The sequence below is a fragment of the Saccopteryx bilineata genome, chromosome 11 (genome assembly GCF_036850765.1).
Source record: "Saccopteryx bilineata isolate mSacBil1 chromosome 11, mSacBil1_pri_phased_curated, whole genome shotgun sequence".
Classification (NCBI taxonomy): Eukaryota; Metazoa; Chordata; class Mammalia; order Chiroptera; family Emballonuridae; genus Saccopteryx; species Saccopteryx bilineata.
In genome coordinates this window covers 23,043,791-23,059,010 of record NC_089500.1, presented here as the reverse complement: position 1 = coordinate 23,059,010, position 15,220 = coordinate 23,043,791, and the positions used below count along the sequence as shown (strand labels likewise).

The 15,220-nt window shown below is 46.7% G+C and overlaps 2 protein-coding genes across 3 annotated transcripts in view; both read left to right on the top strand.

Annotated features, from left to right (window-relative positions):
- Positions 1–15,220, top strand: part of ARK2N (arkadia (RNF111) N-terminal like PKA signaling regulator 2N) — a 273,891-nt gene that overhangs the window by 117,999 nt on the left and 140,672 nt on the right. The gene's annotated exons all lie outside the window — the stretch shown is intronic.
- ARK2C (arkadia (RNF111) C-terminal like ring finger ubiquitin ligase 2C) overlaps positions 10,943–15,220 on the top strand; it is a 94,222-nt gene continuing 89,944 nt past the window's right edge. For both annotated transcript variants that reach the window (XM_066247396.1, XM_066247395.1), the window contains exon 1: positions 10,943–11,025. In XM_066247396.1, the coding sequence (XP_066103493.1) occupies positions 10,965–11,025 (61 nt within the window). In that variant the 5' untranslated portion in view covers positions 10,943–10,964. The remainder of the gene's footprint in view (positions 11,026–15,220) is intronic.

Sequence of the window (15,220 nt, the reverse complement as noted above, 5' to 3'; positions counted from 1 at the left end):
AGTGGGTACTACCTTGGTGAGAGGGGATGGAGTCCAGACAGTCACGGACAAGTACAACCAATCCAGCAACCTGAGTAGGCAGTCTTTGTGTCCACGTGGCAGGTGTCGTGATGGTGGGGAGGATGGCCCACACACCAGAGAGACACTAACATGGCTCTTCCTGATCTTTATTGAAATGCTTGCCTGCTTAAGCCTGAACATTTTGGGGTCCAGGTTTCTTTTTTTGGGAACTAGGGTTGACTCTTGTCTGCCAGGTGAACTCTTGCTTGATGACAATGTCCTCCTGTATGTTGGAGTCTGCAACCTGTGTCTCTCCCTGAAGGGCAGTGTAATTCATGGGACACTGTTGGTGCTCACCCAATAGCCAGGCCTCTCTTCCTAGCAGAGTATTGATTGGTGCAGCTAGTGTTGGGCCAACCCGAGGGTGGGTCATGAGCAATCACAACCAGTCACAGCAATCCTATTTCCCTGGTCAAAACCAAAGCAGAGCCTGACCAGGTGGTGGCGCAGTGGATAAAGTGTTGGACTGGGATGTGGAGGATCCAGGTTCGAAACCCCGAGGTTGCCAGCTTGAGTGCGGCTCATCTGACTTGAGTAAGGCTCACCAGCTTGAACCCAAGGTCGCTGGCTCGAGCAAGGGGTCACTTGCTCTGCTGTAGCCCCCACGTCAAGCACATATGAGAAAGCAATCACTAAGAAACTAAGGTGCCGCAACAAAGAATTGATGCTTCTCATCTTTGTCCCTTCCAGTCTGTCTGTTCCTCTCTCTGTCTCTGTCACAAACAAAAAACAAAAAACAACAAACAAAGAAAAAAAAACCCGAAGCAGAAAGGTGTAGGAGGCATCAAACCGAAAGAGACCAAGCAGGATTCTCCCGATGCTGTCACTTAGTACAGGGCACGTACAGGACAATGCCATGGCTGGCACTGTGCTAAGCATTTTACGTTCAGTTTGCACACCAGCCACTTATGATAGGTAGTGGTATTGTCCCCATTATACAGATGAAGAAACTGGGACTCAGAGGTTCCAAAACATTTTCATGGCAGCACAGCTAGTAAGCATTGGATCCTGAGCCCACACTTAATCGCTTCACAGGCACACGAGTAGTGAGTGTCCTTTTTCCAGCCAAGAATAAAAGGGTAGGATTTGGCAGAGATGATAGGCAGAGAGTGCTGTGTTTGTTTAGTCAGTCAGTCAACCAGGCAGCTAGCTAGTCAGTGAGTGAACGAGCAACTGATTGCCCGCCAACCAAGTAAATGTGGATTCAGTTCATCCTTGGCTTGCTCCCAGCCAAGAGCAGGTAACACTGGACTCTGAGAACACGAGGCCGGAGAGGACCCATCCCTGCCCTCAGGGCACTCACAGCCTAGACACCAGCAAACGTCACAGAGGCCAGTGTGACAAGGGCTGCATTGTCATATGCATAGGTGCCTTGGAGCACTGAGGAAGACCTGGTTATTTTGATGTAGGCCACAGAAAGAGAGCTGGAGACTAAAAGTTTACAATGGAGTGGATATTTTGTAGATTTAAAAGTAAGGTTCAGAAAAACAGTTTGGTGGTTCCTCAACAAGTTACATGTCAAATTGCCATTTGATTCAGCAATTCCTCTTGTAGGTATATACCATATTTCTCCATGTATAAGATGCACCCTTTTCTGAAAAATTTGGGGTCTAAAAACTGGGTGCATCTTATACAGTGGTTGTAGATTTTTTACTTGCATTTCCTGCTTTTTCGTGTGGATGAAGAATTGTATGAATTTTATGATGAATAAAACTTGATTTCAATAGCTTTATGTAGTACATTTTTTTTTCAAATTTTGGGCCCCAAAATTAAGGTGCGTCTTATACATGAGATCATCTTTTACATGGGGAAATACGGTACCCCAAAGAATCATAAACAAGGACTCATACAGACACTTGTCCTCCTATTCTCATTGCAGCCCTATTCATGATAGCCAAACAGTAGAAGCAACCCAAATATCTATCCACAGGTGGTAAACAAAGTGCTGTCTACAGATGGGTAGATGGGACCCAGAAGGACAGACATAAGAGGGTAAGAGCCCTTTATCAACTTGAGTATTTTTGCAAAGGCTGAGTGACTACTTGTGGATGATGCTACAGTAAAGATTACCTACCTGAGTCGGGGATGGACTGGATTTTGTGAACCTTGTCTTCTGGATCTGAGAGTCTCTGACCCAAATTACATCCATCTCCCAGTTAGTACAAAAAATAAAGAGGAGAAGAAAGGCACATCTCCATGCCATGAAGACACTTTTTAGGAGTCACACATGACTTTTGCTTACCTCCTGTTGGTTAGATCTTCGTCATATAGCCATACCTGGCTCAAAGGAATCTGGGAAATGTAGTCTTTATTTCAGGTGGCCATATGTCCAATTAAAAGTCAGAGGTTGTATAATCAAAGAAGAAGGTCCTGACTGGTGATTGGTGGTGGTACAGTGGATAGAGAGTCCACTTGGGACTCTGAGGTATGAGGTTCGAAACCCCGGGGTCTCTGGCTTGAGTGCAGGCTCACCAGCTTGAGTGTGGGATAGCCGGCTTGAGCATGGGCTCCCATGGTTGCTGGTTTGAAGACCACAGTCACTGGCTTGAGCTCAAGGTTGCTGGCTTGAGCTACGGGTCACTGGTGGCTTGATTGGAACCCCCTGGTCAAGACACATATGAGAAACAATCAATAAACAGCTAAAGCAATGCAACTATGAGTTGGTGCTTCTCTCCCTTTCCTGTCTGTCTGTCTGTTTCTCTCTCACACACACACAAAATGCAGAAGAGGAGAACACAAGGTGGGGGCTACCTGTACTTTGTGGCGCCACTGTAGACTAATTTGTTTCATGTTTGCTGTGGTGATACTTACATTTGAGTTGATTTACGAATGTATATGACTCTCTCATATCTAATAAGAGCAGAATTGGAGAAAATGTGGAAAAGTTAGCAAGAATTAGAGTCAGATCATTATAAAGGGAATAAGAGTAAAGTGTATATTTTTAGATGAATACATACATATATATACACACATACACACTCAGACACATGGACACAGACACACACACACACAATCACTTTGGATTTAGAACAGTTGGGTGTGGGACCCACTTTGGAATATTATATCCTCATGAGGGGAGCAGTGCCCACAGAATAGTCTTTTCCCTGGTTAAAAATGTCAGGTGTATCCTCTGTTCCTTCTTCACATCCCTGCAATCAGGATCAATGTGCCATTCCTAGTCTAACCTTAACCCCACCCCATCATGTCTGTCCCTGATTTCCCAGCCCCTAGAATCTGCCCCATTCATTTTGTGCATAGCCTCTGTTCAGAAAACTCCAGTGCTCCCCTCGTGCCTACCAAATACACTCCTAATTCTTCACCATGTGTGTGCACACGCGCTATTCTTAGCAAATAAAACCACTCAACTGTTTCCTTAACTCACCCCTTTCCCTGGCTTCTCTGGGCTTCTGTGTACACTGCTGTCACCCCTGGCACACCTTAGCAAATCCCACTGTCCCCTGCTGGAGAAGAGCATGTCCCGGCAAGCGGCAGGAGGGTGGGAGGCCCGTGGAGCAGGGCCGCCTAGCACCCCACAGAGCAGCAGGAGAAGCAGAAGCACCACCGTTGGCTCTGTGTAAGGTGGAGCCAGCCTGCACAGGCCTGTGAGAATAAATGTCTATTGTGTGTCTGTGATTTTGTAACTATATAGTATGTAATACCTTTGCAGCAGGAGCTTACCTGTCCTTCTAACTAGATACACTCTTCCTACAGTGGTTCAAACAAGACAGGAGTTTATTTCCATCTCATAGGACGGTTGTGAAGTAGGTAGCTCTCCACAGCAGCCATGGCTGGTGAACTGGAGTAGTCTGTGGCCCTGACCCTTCAGAGTGACACAGTCCGAGAGGCGAGTGGGAGGGGACATTCAGCCCAAGCTCCTAACCTGGGGCTGTGAGGAATATGAGTACTGTTTTCTAACTTGCCCAACCAGAGGAAATATCTTTCTGTGTTCCCACAGAGAGCAAAGATGTGTGCCAGCTGTCTTGCTGTGTTTTAGTTTTTACTTTTATTTTTGAAAAATTTCAAATAGAGGCAGTAGGTTTGTCCTGAAGTTGAATGTGTATGTAAGTTGGAACAGATATATTTATTTACTTGTGAAATACAACTTAGACAGATGTTTGTCTTAACATAGTATTTCTTTTTACCTCTCTGTGCATATAAATACTCAAACATTTTCAAACCTACGGAACACATCTGGTTCGTGAGCCCAGGGACTGCCTGTATAAACTGTGTAAGTTGGGGTTCCCCAGCGAAACAGAACCAGCAGGGCATGTATACAGATCACAGAGATTCATCATAAGGGACTGGCTCACAAGATTATGGAAACCCAGAAGTTCCGCAGTCTGCCATCCACAAGCTGGACAGCCAGGAAAGCCGACAGTGGAGCTCCAGTCCAAACCCAAAGACTCTGGGACCAGGGAAGCCAATGGTCTAAGTTCCGGGCTGAGTGTGAAGGCAGAGAACCTGGAGTACGATGTCCAAGGGCAGGATATGGCTCAGCTCAAGAAGAAAGAGTGAACTCACCCTTCCTCTGCTTTTTTGTTCTGTTCAGGCCTTCTGTGGGTGGACACCCACTGACGTGGGTGAGAGGATTTTCTTCACTCAGTCTACCAGTTCAGTTTCTAGTCTCTTCCAGAAATATCCTCACAGACACACCCAGAAATAGTGTTTTACCAGCCAGCCCTCTGGGCATCCCTTAGCCCAGTCAAGACACACAAAACTAACCATCACACCAACAAAAGTAGAGAGAATAACGTAATGAACTCTCTCGTATCCTTCATCTAATGTCAACAATTATCAACTTAAGGCCAATCTAGTTTCATCTACCCTTGGGAGAGGTAAGAGCCTTCCAGACATCATTTAATATCTTCTGTATAGCACCTGCAAGTATTGTGTAAACATAACCACCATACCACTATCTCATCTATGAACAACAACATTTCCCTAGTATCATTAATACCTAGTCAGTGTTTGCATTTCCCCAATTATTTTTATAGCTTGTTTGTTCTAATCACATTTCAAAGAAGTCTACATGTTGCATTTGATTGACATGTCCCCTATGTCATCGTGAGTTCTCCTACCATCTCCTTTTTTCCTCTTATAATTTAGTTTTTGAAGAAAATGTTTGTCTCATAGTTTCTATGATTTAGATTTTGTTAATTGTACTCCAAGAATATCTTTTAATATATTTTTCTGTTTCCTGTGCCTTCTCTCAATTGGGAATTAAATCTAGTGGTTGGATTAGGTTCACATTCCGTTTTCTGGAAAGACTACATACATCACAAGTGCTGGTCTGTTTGTCTACCAGGAGGCAAGTCATGTCTCAGTCTCAGGGTCTCTTTTCTGGTGATAGTAACAGCTGTTGATGGTCATTGCCTAGATTCATTTCATTAAGATGATATTTTCATGCTATCGTTTTTTTCTTCATTTACTAGTCAATATTTCCCCACACCAAATATATCATTACCTTGAAATAGAGTTCATAGACAGAAAGGCAGGACATACGCCCGATTCTGTTGACTCGTTGTTTGTTTTTAGGTGATTTCCTCATATCCTCCAATCCGGCTCTAAGAAAGCCATTCTTGCTTTCATCCCTTTCTTGGGACTCAGTCGCAGAACCTCACCTCCCTGCCAAGGGGTCTGGAATCTTTAGCATTTAACCTGGGCAGCCAGGTGCTCAGACACTTTTTCTATTATAGTGGAGAAGGGGGCATGGACCCTGGCTCCTCTTCACTTCCTGTTGGGCTGCACCTGCTGAGACACTTCCTGGCACACAGCCTCTGCTCAGTGACTGTGCGTGGACCAGTCGTGTGAACGGTCCCGTTCTCATGCTCCTGTTCATCCCACATCCCAAGTTTCCCATTCAGCACGGGGCACTGAGCTCCCTACAGCCTCACTCAACCCAAGCTCCTGCTCCTGCTCCTGCTGCTGCTGCTCCTGTTCTTCCCCCTCTATTCTTCTTCTTCTTTTCTCCTCCTCCTCTTCCTTCCCTTCCTCCCTCCTTTCTTTTCCCCTTTTCTTCCTTCTCCCTTTCCTCCTTTCCAGCTTTTTCTCCTGCTACATTTACTTCTGGGTCTTTACTCACGTGTTGCCTCCTTGACTCAGTGTCTCCCCGTTTTGTCAGCCTGTTGGAAATGGACCCACCCTTTCTACCACTGAAGCAGCTGTTCTGCACAGATTTTATTGTATCTACGTGATGCCAACACAACTTAGAGACAATCAAGGATTCTGTCCTCAGGATGGAAAATTTTTAATGTCTACATGACCGCTGTGGTAGATGTATTTCCATTTGTTGATTAAGGGCAATGGTGGTCTTACCACAGATCTGATGTTGAGTTCAAAGTAGTTCTTGAAACAAATGTTTCTGGGCTCCAGAAACCTGACGCTCCACAGGACCCTTTCTGTAGGGGGTCAGAGTGGAGAAAAAAGAGAGGAAGGCATTCCAGTGTGGGTCATGGTTCAAGTGACAGTGCTATTTCTACCTTACAGGGTGATGCTTCTCCATTTTGAATCAAAAATTATAGATTGATCTTGACCTTTCATTTTTTTAATATTTCTTCCTGAGTCTTACATGCTAAGCCTGCAAACATGCTCTAGGTATTGGTTTTGGCAGGGGGTAGGAAGAACATACAAAGAAAAAGCGCTGATGAATGAAGTATTCCTACAAATCTTTCTATTCTCAAGATTCTGCTTTATTGTCCTTCTGTGGACTTGAATTCACGGCAGGGGTCATGGAAAACAGTCATCTCCGCACAGTGGGAGGAAGTGGAAGGTAGGAGCTGTACTGGGCTGTGTACTGGGAGGTATGGATAATAGTACTAACTCATCCAGGAGTGGTTGTGACTTTATTGATGACCCCATTTCTGTGCCTCAGTTTTCTCATTTGTTAAACAAGGGATGGTCGAGATAATAATCAAGTTGTATTCTTGGAGACACCACTGCATTTATGTTTCTAGAATTCTCTGTTTTATTTGCAGACTCCATAGCTATCTTCTCATTTGATCCACACAATGGCCCTTTACGGAAGGTTTGACAGGGATTACACCTATCAGACGGATCAGTGCAGTGTTTACCCAAACTTTCATTTAAAATGAAACTCCTCTTCCTAATCCACAATAATTCCTTCTTAGCAGGTGGCGTGTGCCTGTATGTGAATGTTGGTATATTGTTGAGTGTGGGCATCTGCTGCTGTGTTTCTTGGATGTGTGAATATAAAGGCTACAGTTAGTAGGTGGATTTTCCCTAGGTTTACAGTGCTGGTCTATTCCTGGATGATTGCTGTTGTTTGATGGTTGTTCCATGTTATGGTATAATTTATAGTAAATGCAATAACTAGGCAATCATAGGTAGTAACAGGAGAGCAAGAGGAGGTGGACCAGGAGAGAGAGACAAGAAAGGGCAAAAGACCTAAGAGCTGAGCAGCCTGGCTTGACCTGTGGTGTCACAGTAGATAAAATGTCAACCTGGAACACTGAGGTTGCCGGTTTGAAACCCCCGGGCTTGACCAGTCAAGGCACATGTGAGAAGCAACTATGAGTTGATGCTTCCTGTGCCTCTCTTTTAAATCAATAAATAAAATCTTAAAAAAAAAAAAAAGAGCTGAGCAGCCAGGCATTATTTTATGTACTCTACAAGTATTAACTTACTCAGTACGCATATTGCTCCTATGAGGAAGGTTATTACAGTCACGCCCATTTCACAAATATTGAAACCAAGACATAGAGAAAGAAGTTAAATAAGTTGTCCAAGTTAGTAAGTGGCAGAGCCAGAATGTGAAGCCAGGCAATCAGATTTCAGGGTGTGTATCCTAAGCATTCTGCAGTCAAGGTCAGGTTGGGTATTCACAAGCTTTTGTGAGCTGTTCTTTAAGCAAGATGAAAAGAAAACAAATAAAAAAATAATACCTACACAAAGCTAGCAAAGTTGCAGAGAAATCAGCATATTATATATTGCTGGTAGCATTGATGAGTTTAATCTTTTTATAAAGCAGTATGTGGCAAGAGCTATAAAGTTCTCCATAGCTGTCAATTTAACAATGCCAATTCTAGAAGTTTACTTTCAGCTTATAGTTTAACGAAAACAACAAGCCATAGGCATGAAGAAGTTCATTGTACAATGTGCAATAATGGAAAACTGGAAGCAAATTAAGAATGGAGTATAATTAAGTAATTTCACAGTACACTCACTTGTTGGAATACTATGAAGCATTTAAAGTGAAAATTATGAAGGTAATTATGTAGAAGGATGGGAAAGTTTCTGGTAAATGTTAAGTTTAAAAAGCAGGATAAGGCCTTGGCAGGTTGGCTCAGTGGTAGAGTGTCGGCCTGGTATGCAGGAGTCCCGGGTTCGATTCCCGGCCAGGGCACACAGGAGAAGAGCCCAGCTGCTTCTCCATCCCTCCCCCTCTCCTTCCTCTCTGTCTCTCTCTCTTCCCCTCCCGCAGCCAAGGCTCCATTGGAGCAAAGTTGGCCCTAGGCGCTGAGGATGGCTCCATGGCCTCTGCCTCAGGTGCTAGAATGGCTCTGGTTGCAACAGAGCAACGCCCCAGATGGGCAGAGCATTGCTCCCTGGTGGGCATGCCGGGTGAATACCGGTTGGGCTCTGACTGCCTCCCAGTTTCCAACTTCAGAAAAATACACACACACACACACACACACACACACACACACAAAAAAAAAACAGGATAAAAAGACATGCAGAGTATGATGATTAATCTGATATATATATGCATATTGGAAAAGCCTAACATAAAACAGGAAAAAATTTTAGTAGTCAGGTATTTGGTCTTTTCATTTTTAAGATTTTTATTAGTGATGACATTGTGTTTATTTGACAGATAATGAAGAAAGGAAAGAGTTGGTGACAGGATTAGGTTGAAATGACCTTGTAGAGTGAGGCTTAAGACCATTGGGACTTCTCCCCTGGCTGCCTTTATTCCTGATTCTCTGGGGGCAGCTGGGGTGTTCAGGGTGGGGAAGAGGATATATGTGTTTGCGAAAGAAAGGAAGATGTGCACTGGAATTGTGCCCTGCTGTCACCCCTGGGAATACAATAACTGTCTTGGCAAAGCCAAGCTAAGGTTTTTCCTTTGCTGCTTTCTCCTTTGTCTCATTTTACTTGTTTTTCATTCTTCAAATCTCAGCTTAGGAATCACTTTTCTGGAGTCAGCCTCAACTTCCCTTCCTACGTCCCACGCACTGGGCTAGGTGCCCTCTTAGGTGTCCTTCCCCAACACCCTATGCTGTCATCCACCTTGGCAGCCATCACAGTTGATTGCGTTTACATTTTAGAGTTCTAGGAGGATCTGCCTTTCCGCCCTCTGCCCTGACACGGCATATGACATGTATTCAGTGAATTGTTCTCCTTTCCCTTATCTCAAAAAGGGGGCAGGTTGGGCTGAATTAGCTTCCGTCCAGTTCCACATTGGGTGATTTTACCATCTAGTTTTTACCAGATTCATTAAATAGAGGAGTCGATGGGTTTTGAAGACAAGTCCCAGTGTAAGAAATGGCCTCTGTCATTGCACCTGTGGATGGCACCCCATCATACCTTGCTGTGGCCTCGGTGTGGACAGTAAGCTCAGTAAGCCTGATCTGAGAGGGTCATGTTGGTAGTTTTAACTGCAGGTGGGCTGAGTGCATGGAACAATCTCAGTAGTCCACTTGACACACTTGAGAACAGGGCTGCCAGGTGAGGGCTCTTTACTTCTGTGTTGCTTACCTGAAAGGCCAGCAACAGGCCACATGTGACACCATGGCTGTGTTCCCACATGTGAATCTGAGGAGCCTTGTTGCCCTGATGTCATGTTTGTACCTGCCTGCTGTGGAAGTGGGCGTGTCTGTGCACATGGCTGGTTGTGTCTGTGTCAGAGTGGGACAAATGTTGACTGAATAACTCTGGGTTTTCTGGTTGAGCGTGTCTCTGTATAAAATGTGTGCATATACCTTGGTGGATAAGTGGCTTTCAATTAAACAAATGATTATTGCCAGCTTTGTGCTCTGTAAGAGCAACGAAGTGGTAGACAGTCAGGGAGCGAACATATCTGCATTGTGTACATATCTGCATTGTGTGTCCCCTCTGTGTGTCTTTGGGAATGTGTTCGTGGCACGCACACCTCTTGCGTTAACAAGGCTTTCGGTGTGAGCATGTCTGTGTGGCAGTGCCTAGGTTCTGTGTGCGGCTGCTTGTTCGCTTTCCAGCTTCACTTGTGCCTGCAGTCAGGCTCAACACATGCGCCAGCCTCCACGCACAAGTCCTGGAGTGACCCGTGAGCAGTGTGCAAGGACCTCCGGGTCGTGTGCATTTGGTGCGCTCGTGCCTGTCTCTCCGCACGCACGAACGCATCTCCACATGTCTAGGTGCACGTCCCTCTCAGTGTGTGCAGGTTGCGTGTGCACGCCGCCCGATTCTGTGTGCAGGACGTTTCAGGCGCGCGCGCTCTGGCCTGCGGACTGCCAGGGATCCGCGCTGGGCTCCACGCGTCCCCCGGGGCTGACCCCCGCCCCACCCCCTTGCGCTGGGCCGCGGGCCACCGCGATTGGCCGCCCGCTCCCTCTCAGCCGTCAGCCCTCCCCCCGCCACCCGCGCTCCCGCGGTCCCCGCTGTCCCCCGCGGTTCCGGCGAGGCCGCGCCGCGCTGCGCTCTGCTCCCATTGGCTGCACGCGCCTTTGTGTGTCGGCAGCTGCGGCCTCAGCGCCTTTGAATGTCGAGAGGGGCCGGGAAGGGAGCCTTTCCATGGGCCATCTGTCTCCCCGCCAGCCGCCGCCCCACCGCCGCCCGCGCCCCGCGCTCCGCCTCCCGCCCCGGCGGCTCCCGCAGCCCCGCCGCCGCCCGCGCCCGCGCCCCGGAGCCGCGCCACAAAGGGCCCGCGCGCAGCCGCCGCCGCCGCCGCCGCGCGAGGAGCCAGGATGGTCCTGGTCCACGTCGGCTATCTCGTGCTTCCAGTGTTTGGCTCTGTGCGAAACAGAGGTATCGCTTTTTCCTTTCGGGGTCCGCTTCGGAGCGTGCATCGCCGCAGGCACCGGGGCGGGGGCGGGGGCGGGCACCATGGGCGGCGAGGGGCTCAGGGCATACCCGTGGGGACGCAGGGCGAGCGGTGTATTCTCCCCTCTCCCTTTTGGGGGACCCCCGGGTGTGGAGGTGGCTGCCCTCGTGGGAGCTTTTGTAGTGAAGTTAGGGTTTGGCGAATTTGGGTCCCTCCCTCCCCAGCCCCATTTTTTATTCTTTGCCGCGGACGCAGTTCCCCAAGTCACAGCCCCTTTCCCTAATTCCTAGTCCTGTATGATTGAAAGACGGAGATACATGACTGTGTGTGCGCGCGCGTGCGTGTGTATGTATGTGTGGTAACATACTTGGTTTTCTGTGATTTGCTTTTTTTGAGGTACATGTGTGTTCTGTGTTATTTGTGTTTGTATTTCATTTTTTTTTTGGCCCTTGAAACCGATGGCTGGGCAGCTGGGATCTGGTCTCTGCTCCATCCCATGCCCCAGCCCCCACCCTCTCGTGGGCACTTGCACGATTTTCCGTCCCATCCTTTTCTCCCTCTAACCCTTTCTATGTGTCGCCCTTATGCCCCCCTCACCCGCCCCCCCCCCGTTGTCTTTGTATGACAGTTGAATTCACGGGTTCAAAATGCTTGTGTGTGTGTGTGTGTGTGTGTGTATGTGAGTGTGTGTGCAAGAGTGTGTGCGCCTCGGAGAGTCAGACGTGCACTGCTGTGCACTCCTGGGCCCAGTGAGAGCCGGGTGCCCGGGCCGTGGGTGTTGCTGTGTGTGAGGATGAGGTGGTAAGCTGCCCCACGCCAGGCCGCTGCCCAGGGCAGGCGTTGACCAAACAGCAGGCCGGTGCCGGCTTTGTTTTTAACGGATATATGAGGTGTGTTTATACGGTCCCCTTCCCCACATCTTTTTCCCTCACATTCTGCTACAATAGCTTGACTTTCCCCTCTCCCCCGCAGCCCACCCACCCATTTCTTCCATTTTCTTTTAATCAAAAATTCCCAACTCCCAAGGCAAATCCAAGATGCATTTAGATTCATTTTTTATTCTTTTTGTATTTTGCCTCTGGACTCACATTTCTCTTCTTGGAAATGTTTCTTCTATCCTCTCCCACTCCATGTCTGCTTAAATCCCCTGATGGCTAAGGCCCTGCCCCCCTCCCTCCCTCACCACAGAATGATGTCTTCCCTTTGCGACTAGGGCTGCTCCACCAAGACTGGGGGGGGGGGGGTTCGAGGGGTCAGCGCTTTAGTGCACCCCAGGGGCCCAATTGGGCTAAAAAATTAAAGCCCAGCCCTCTTTCTTCCAGCCCATCTGTCCCCAACTCCACGCCTCTCCCCAGGACCTAAAAAGCCAGGTTGACCCTCTTAGGCCTGTTTGAACCACAGTTTTTTTGTGTGATGATAGAATGATGACATTCTGCATTTATCAAATCTTTTTTTTTCTTCATTGTGTAGCTCAGTGAATGGTCAACTCGCTGCTGTGTGCGCTGTGACCCTCTGCCTCCGCATTTAGCTGTATTGTGACACCCCTCTTAACCATCTCCTGTCTCCATCTGAGGAAGGCATTGCTATTTAAGCGGCAGTATCCCCTATCTCAGGCCAGCCTAGCACTAGGGGTGGGGAGTGGAGGTGGTGGAGTGGGTTGTGTGAGGGATGGGAATGGGGGCTGAATGAGGTCTCCCTCAAAATGCCAAACCCCCTCCCCCAAATCACAATTATGTCTTATTACTTGGCATTTCCTCTGAAAACGGGTGTGGAACATTACACCAGGCAGAAATTCAAAAATGATTAAGAAGGATGTTGAGCCTGAAAGTATAATTATACTGATTAAATCATTATCATCCTCATTAATACCACCGATCTCTAAATACCATTGCAGGATGCTGAGTCCATGTTTTGAAATTCAAATTACTCAGCTGCCTTTAAATTTTATTTTTAATGCCCCCCCACCCCCAACCAATCGAACAAGAAAAATTCTGCCCTTCAGTCAAAGTTTACTTTGATGGCAAACATGCCCACAGGAAATTCAAGGGCTGAGGGCGCCTGGGCTGTGGGTAAAATTTAGCACAATGTGATAAGGCTTCATGACCTTCCGATAGAGGATACTAATGCTTAACTCAACAAAGTCCTAAACCCCACAATCTTCTTGTAAAACTATTAGATAGCCTGCAAGCTTAAATCTGTTCTTTTTAATTTCCATTGTAGTAGTATAGGATGTAGGCCATTTCAGAATAGATGTAGAGAAATAACCATTTTTGTATCTTCATCTTGTTTAGCCAAGTACATTGCACTGTAAATCCCTGTTAAGTGGATTCCTTTTGCCTTGCCTTGGAGGCCATAGCACCCCATCTCCCATTTATCTGGGTGGCCATCAGCTAGCTTCCTGGCAGTGCCCAGGTATAAGTGAACAGATTACATTTAGTCGGAGGCAAAAAATAGTGGTTATATATAATCTATACAAATCTTTGATTAAATGACAGTGGCTGCTGCCCCATAGACTCTGAAAATTTGATGCAACAAGGTCCCTGGCTTAAGGTGGGGCCACAGCTGATGCTGTCTTAATTGTTTAACTGTACAGTGTTGAGAGCATCTCTGGACATCTGCCTTGGCCCTCAGAACTGCCCCTTTAACAGCCGGCTCCCTTCTGTGGCCTCGCTGGCCAGACCTGCTTAAAACAAACGGAGCGATAATGAGAGAATAGGCCCCTACTTGAAGGCCCTTCCAAAATAAAGTTGCAAGTGGCCTCCCCAGATTGCCATGTGGCAATCTGAAAGGAAAGAGGGGGAAAAAAGAAAAGAAAAGAAAAAAGAACCCCAGCAAAACGGTTTTCCATTAAACAGGGATAGCGTGTTCTGCTGTGCTGAATTACTTCCTGTTCTTATTTTGTGGGTAATTTTTTCTGTATCAAATATCCTTTTGGTTGTGTATCTTTTTCACCTTTTCTTGTACTAAAACTAAAGCATGATCTGTATTTTTTTCCATCCCCCAGTTGACAATGTACAGCGCTCGGTTAGAGATGTTACCCTGCTGAACTGTACTGTGGTCGTGTAGCCGGGGCCATCTGCTCATTGTACGCTGCTTTTGTTCTGTTGCCCTTCGAAGCATGGTGGGCCCAGCCTTTCTTTTTCTTTTTCTTTTTTCTTTCTTTTTTTTGTATCGTGTGCATGACGACATTGTTACACACAGAATTCACTAATACTAATATACAATCTCTCAATAAAGAACTAGTTTCCTATATTAACCTAGTGTGCTTTTTCTCTTGCTGTTTCCCCATTTATTGTCGTATCCTGCTGTTTAGATATCTCCCCCCCTTGCTTTTCTATCCCCACCCTCACCCACCCACCACTCCCACCTCCCATTGTAAGACTCGAGTGAATGCCTTTTTTTTTTTTTTTTTACTTTTTTTCTTTTGTATTGTGGTACAGATATGGTGACCTTAATCTTACTGAGTCCATATCTTCTTTTACAATAGACATCTGAGTGAGGTGATGGCAGGGGTGAGTTGTCCTGTCACACCCAAACAGCTCAACTGCATAGAGAGAACCCCTGTCTTTGGTCACCTGTGTAGCTAGTAGCCTCCACATTTCATCTTGGTTTCCAAGTTACACGTCACTGGGTTTGTGATGCTGGTGAAAGGAAGGGGATATAACACATCAGTTGAGAGAAGGGATGCTGTTCTTAACTAGCAATCGTGTAGCATTTCAGACTTGCCTGAAAAACTCATTTTTAGTTGTGTTTTAACTTTTCCTTTTACTGTCTCATTGATTTATTGTCCTTCTAAATCATGCGGGGGCGGGGGAGGCGTTGACATGTTACATATAGTTGAAACCATGATCTGGAATTTTAAAGTACCCTTTTCTGTGTGCATATTTACACTCTTGGGACTGGCAGTGTAAGGTTTGCATTGAGATCCTGCAGAGGGAAGATGTTTGAAACAGAAACCAATTTGGACCACCCCCGCATTCATCCCAGGGCCAGCAGCCTGACCTGTTAGCGTAGGAATAAGAGGGTCTGTGCCCTGTGCAGGCTGGAAGCCAGTTAAAGCTGATTAGAGCCTAGTCCAGGACAGCTGCCTCATCTGTGGCCCCAGTGCCTCTCTTGAGAAAGAAAGCCAGATCTCTTGGCATTGTCTAAGTGTGTGTGTGTGTGTGTGTGTGTGTGTGT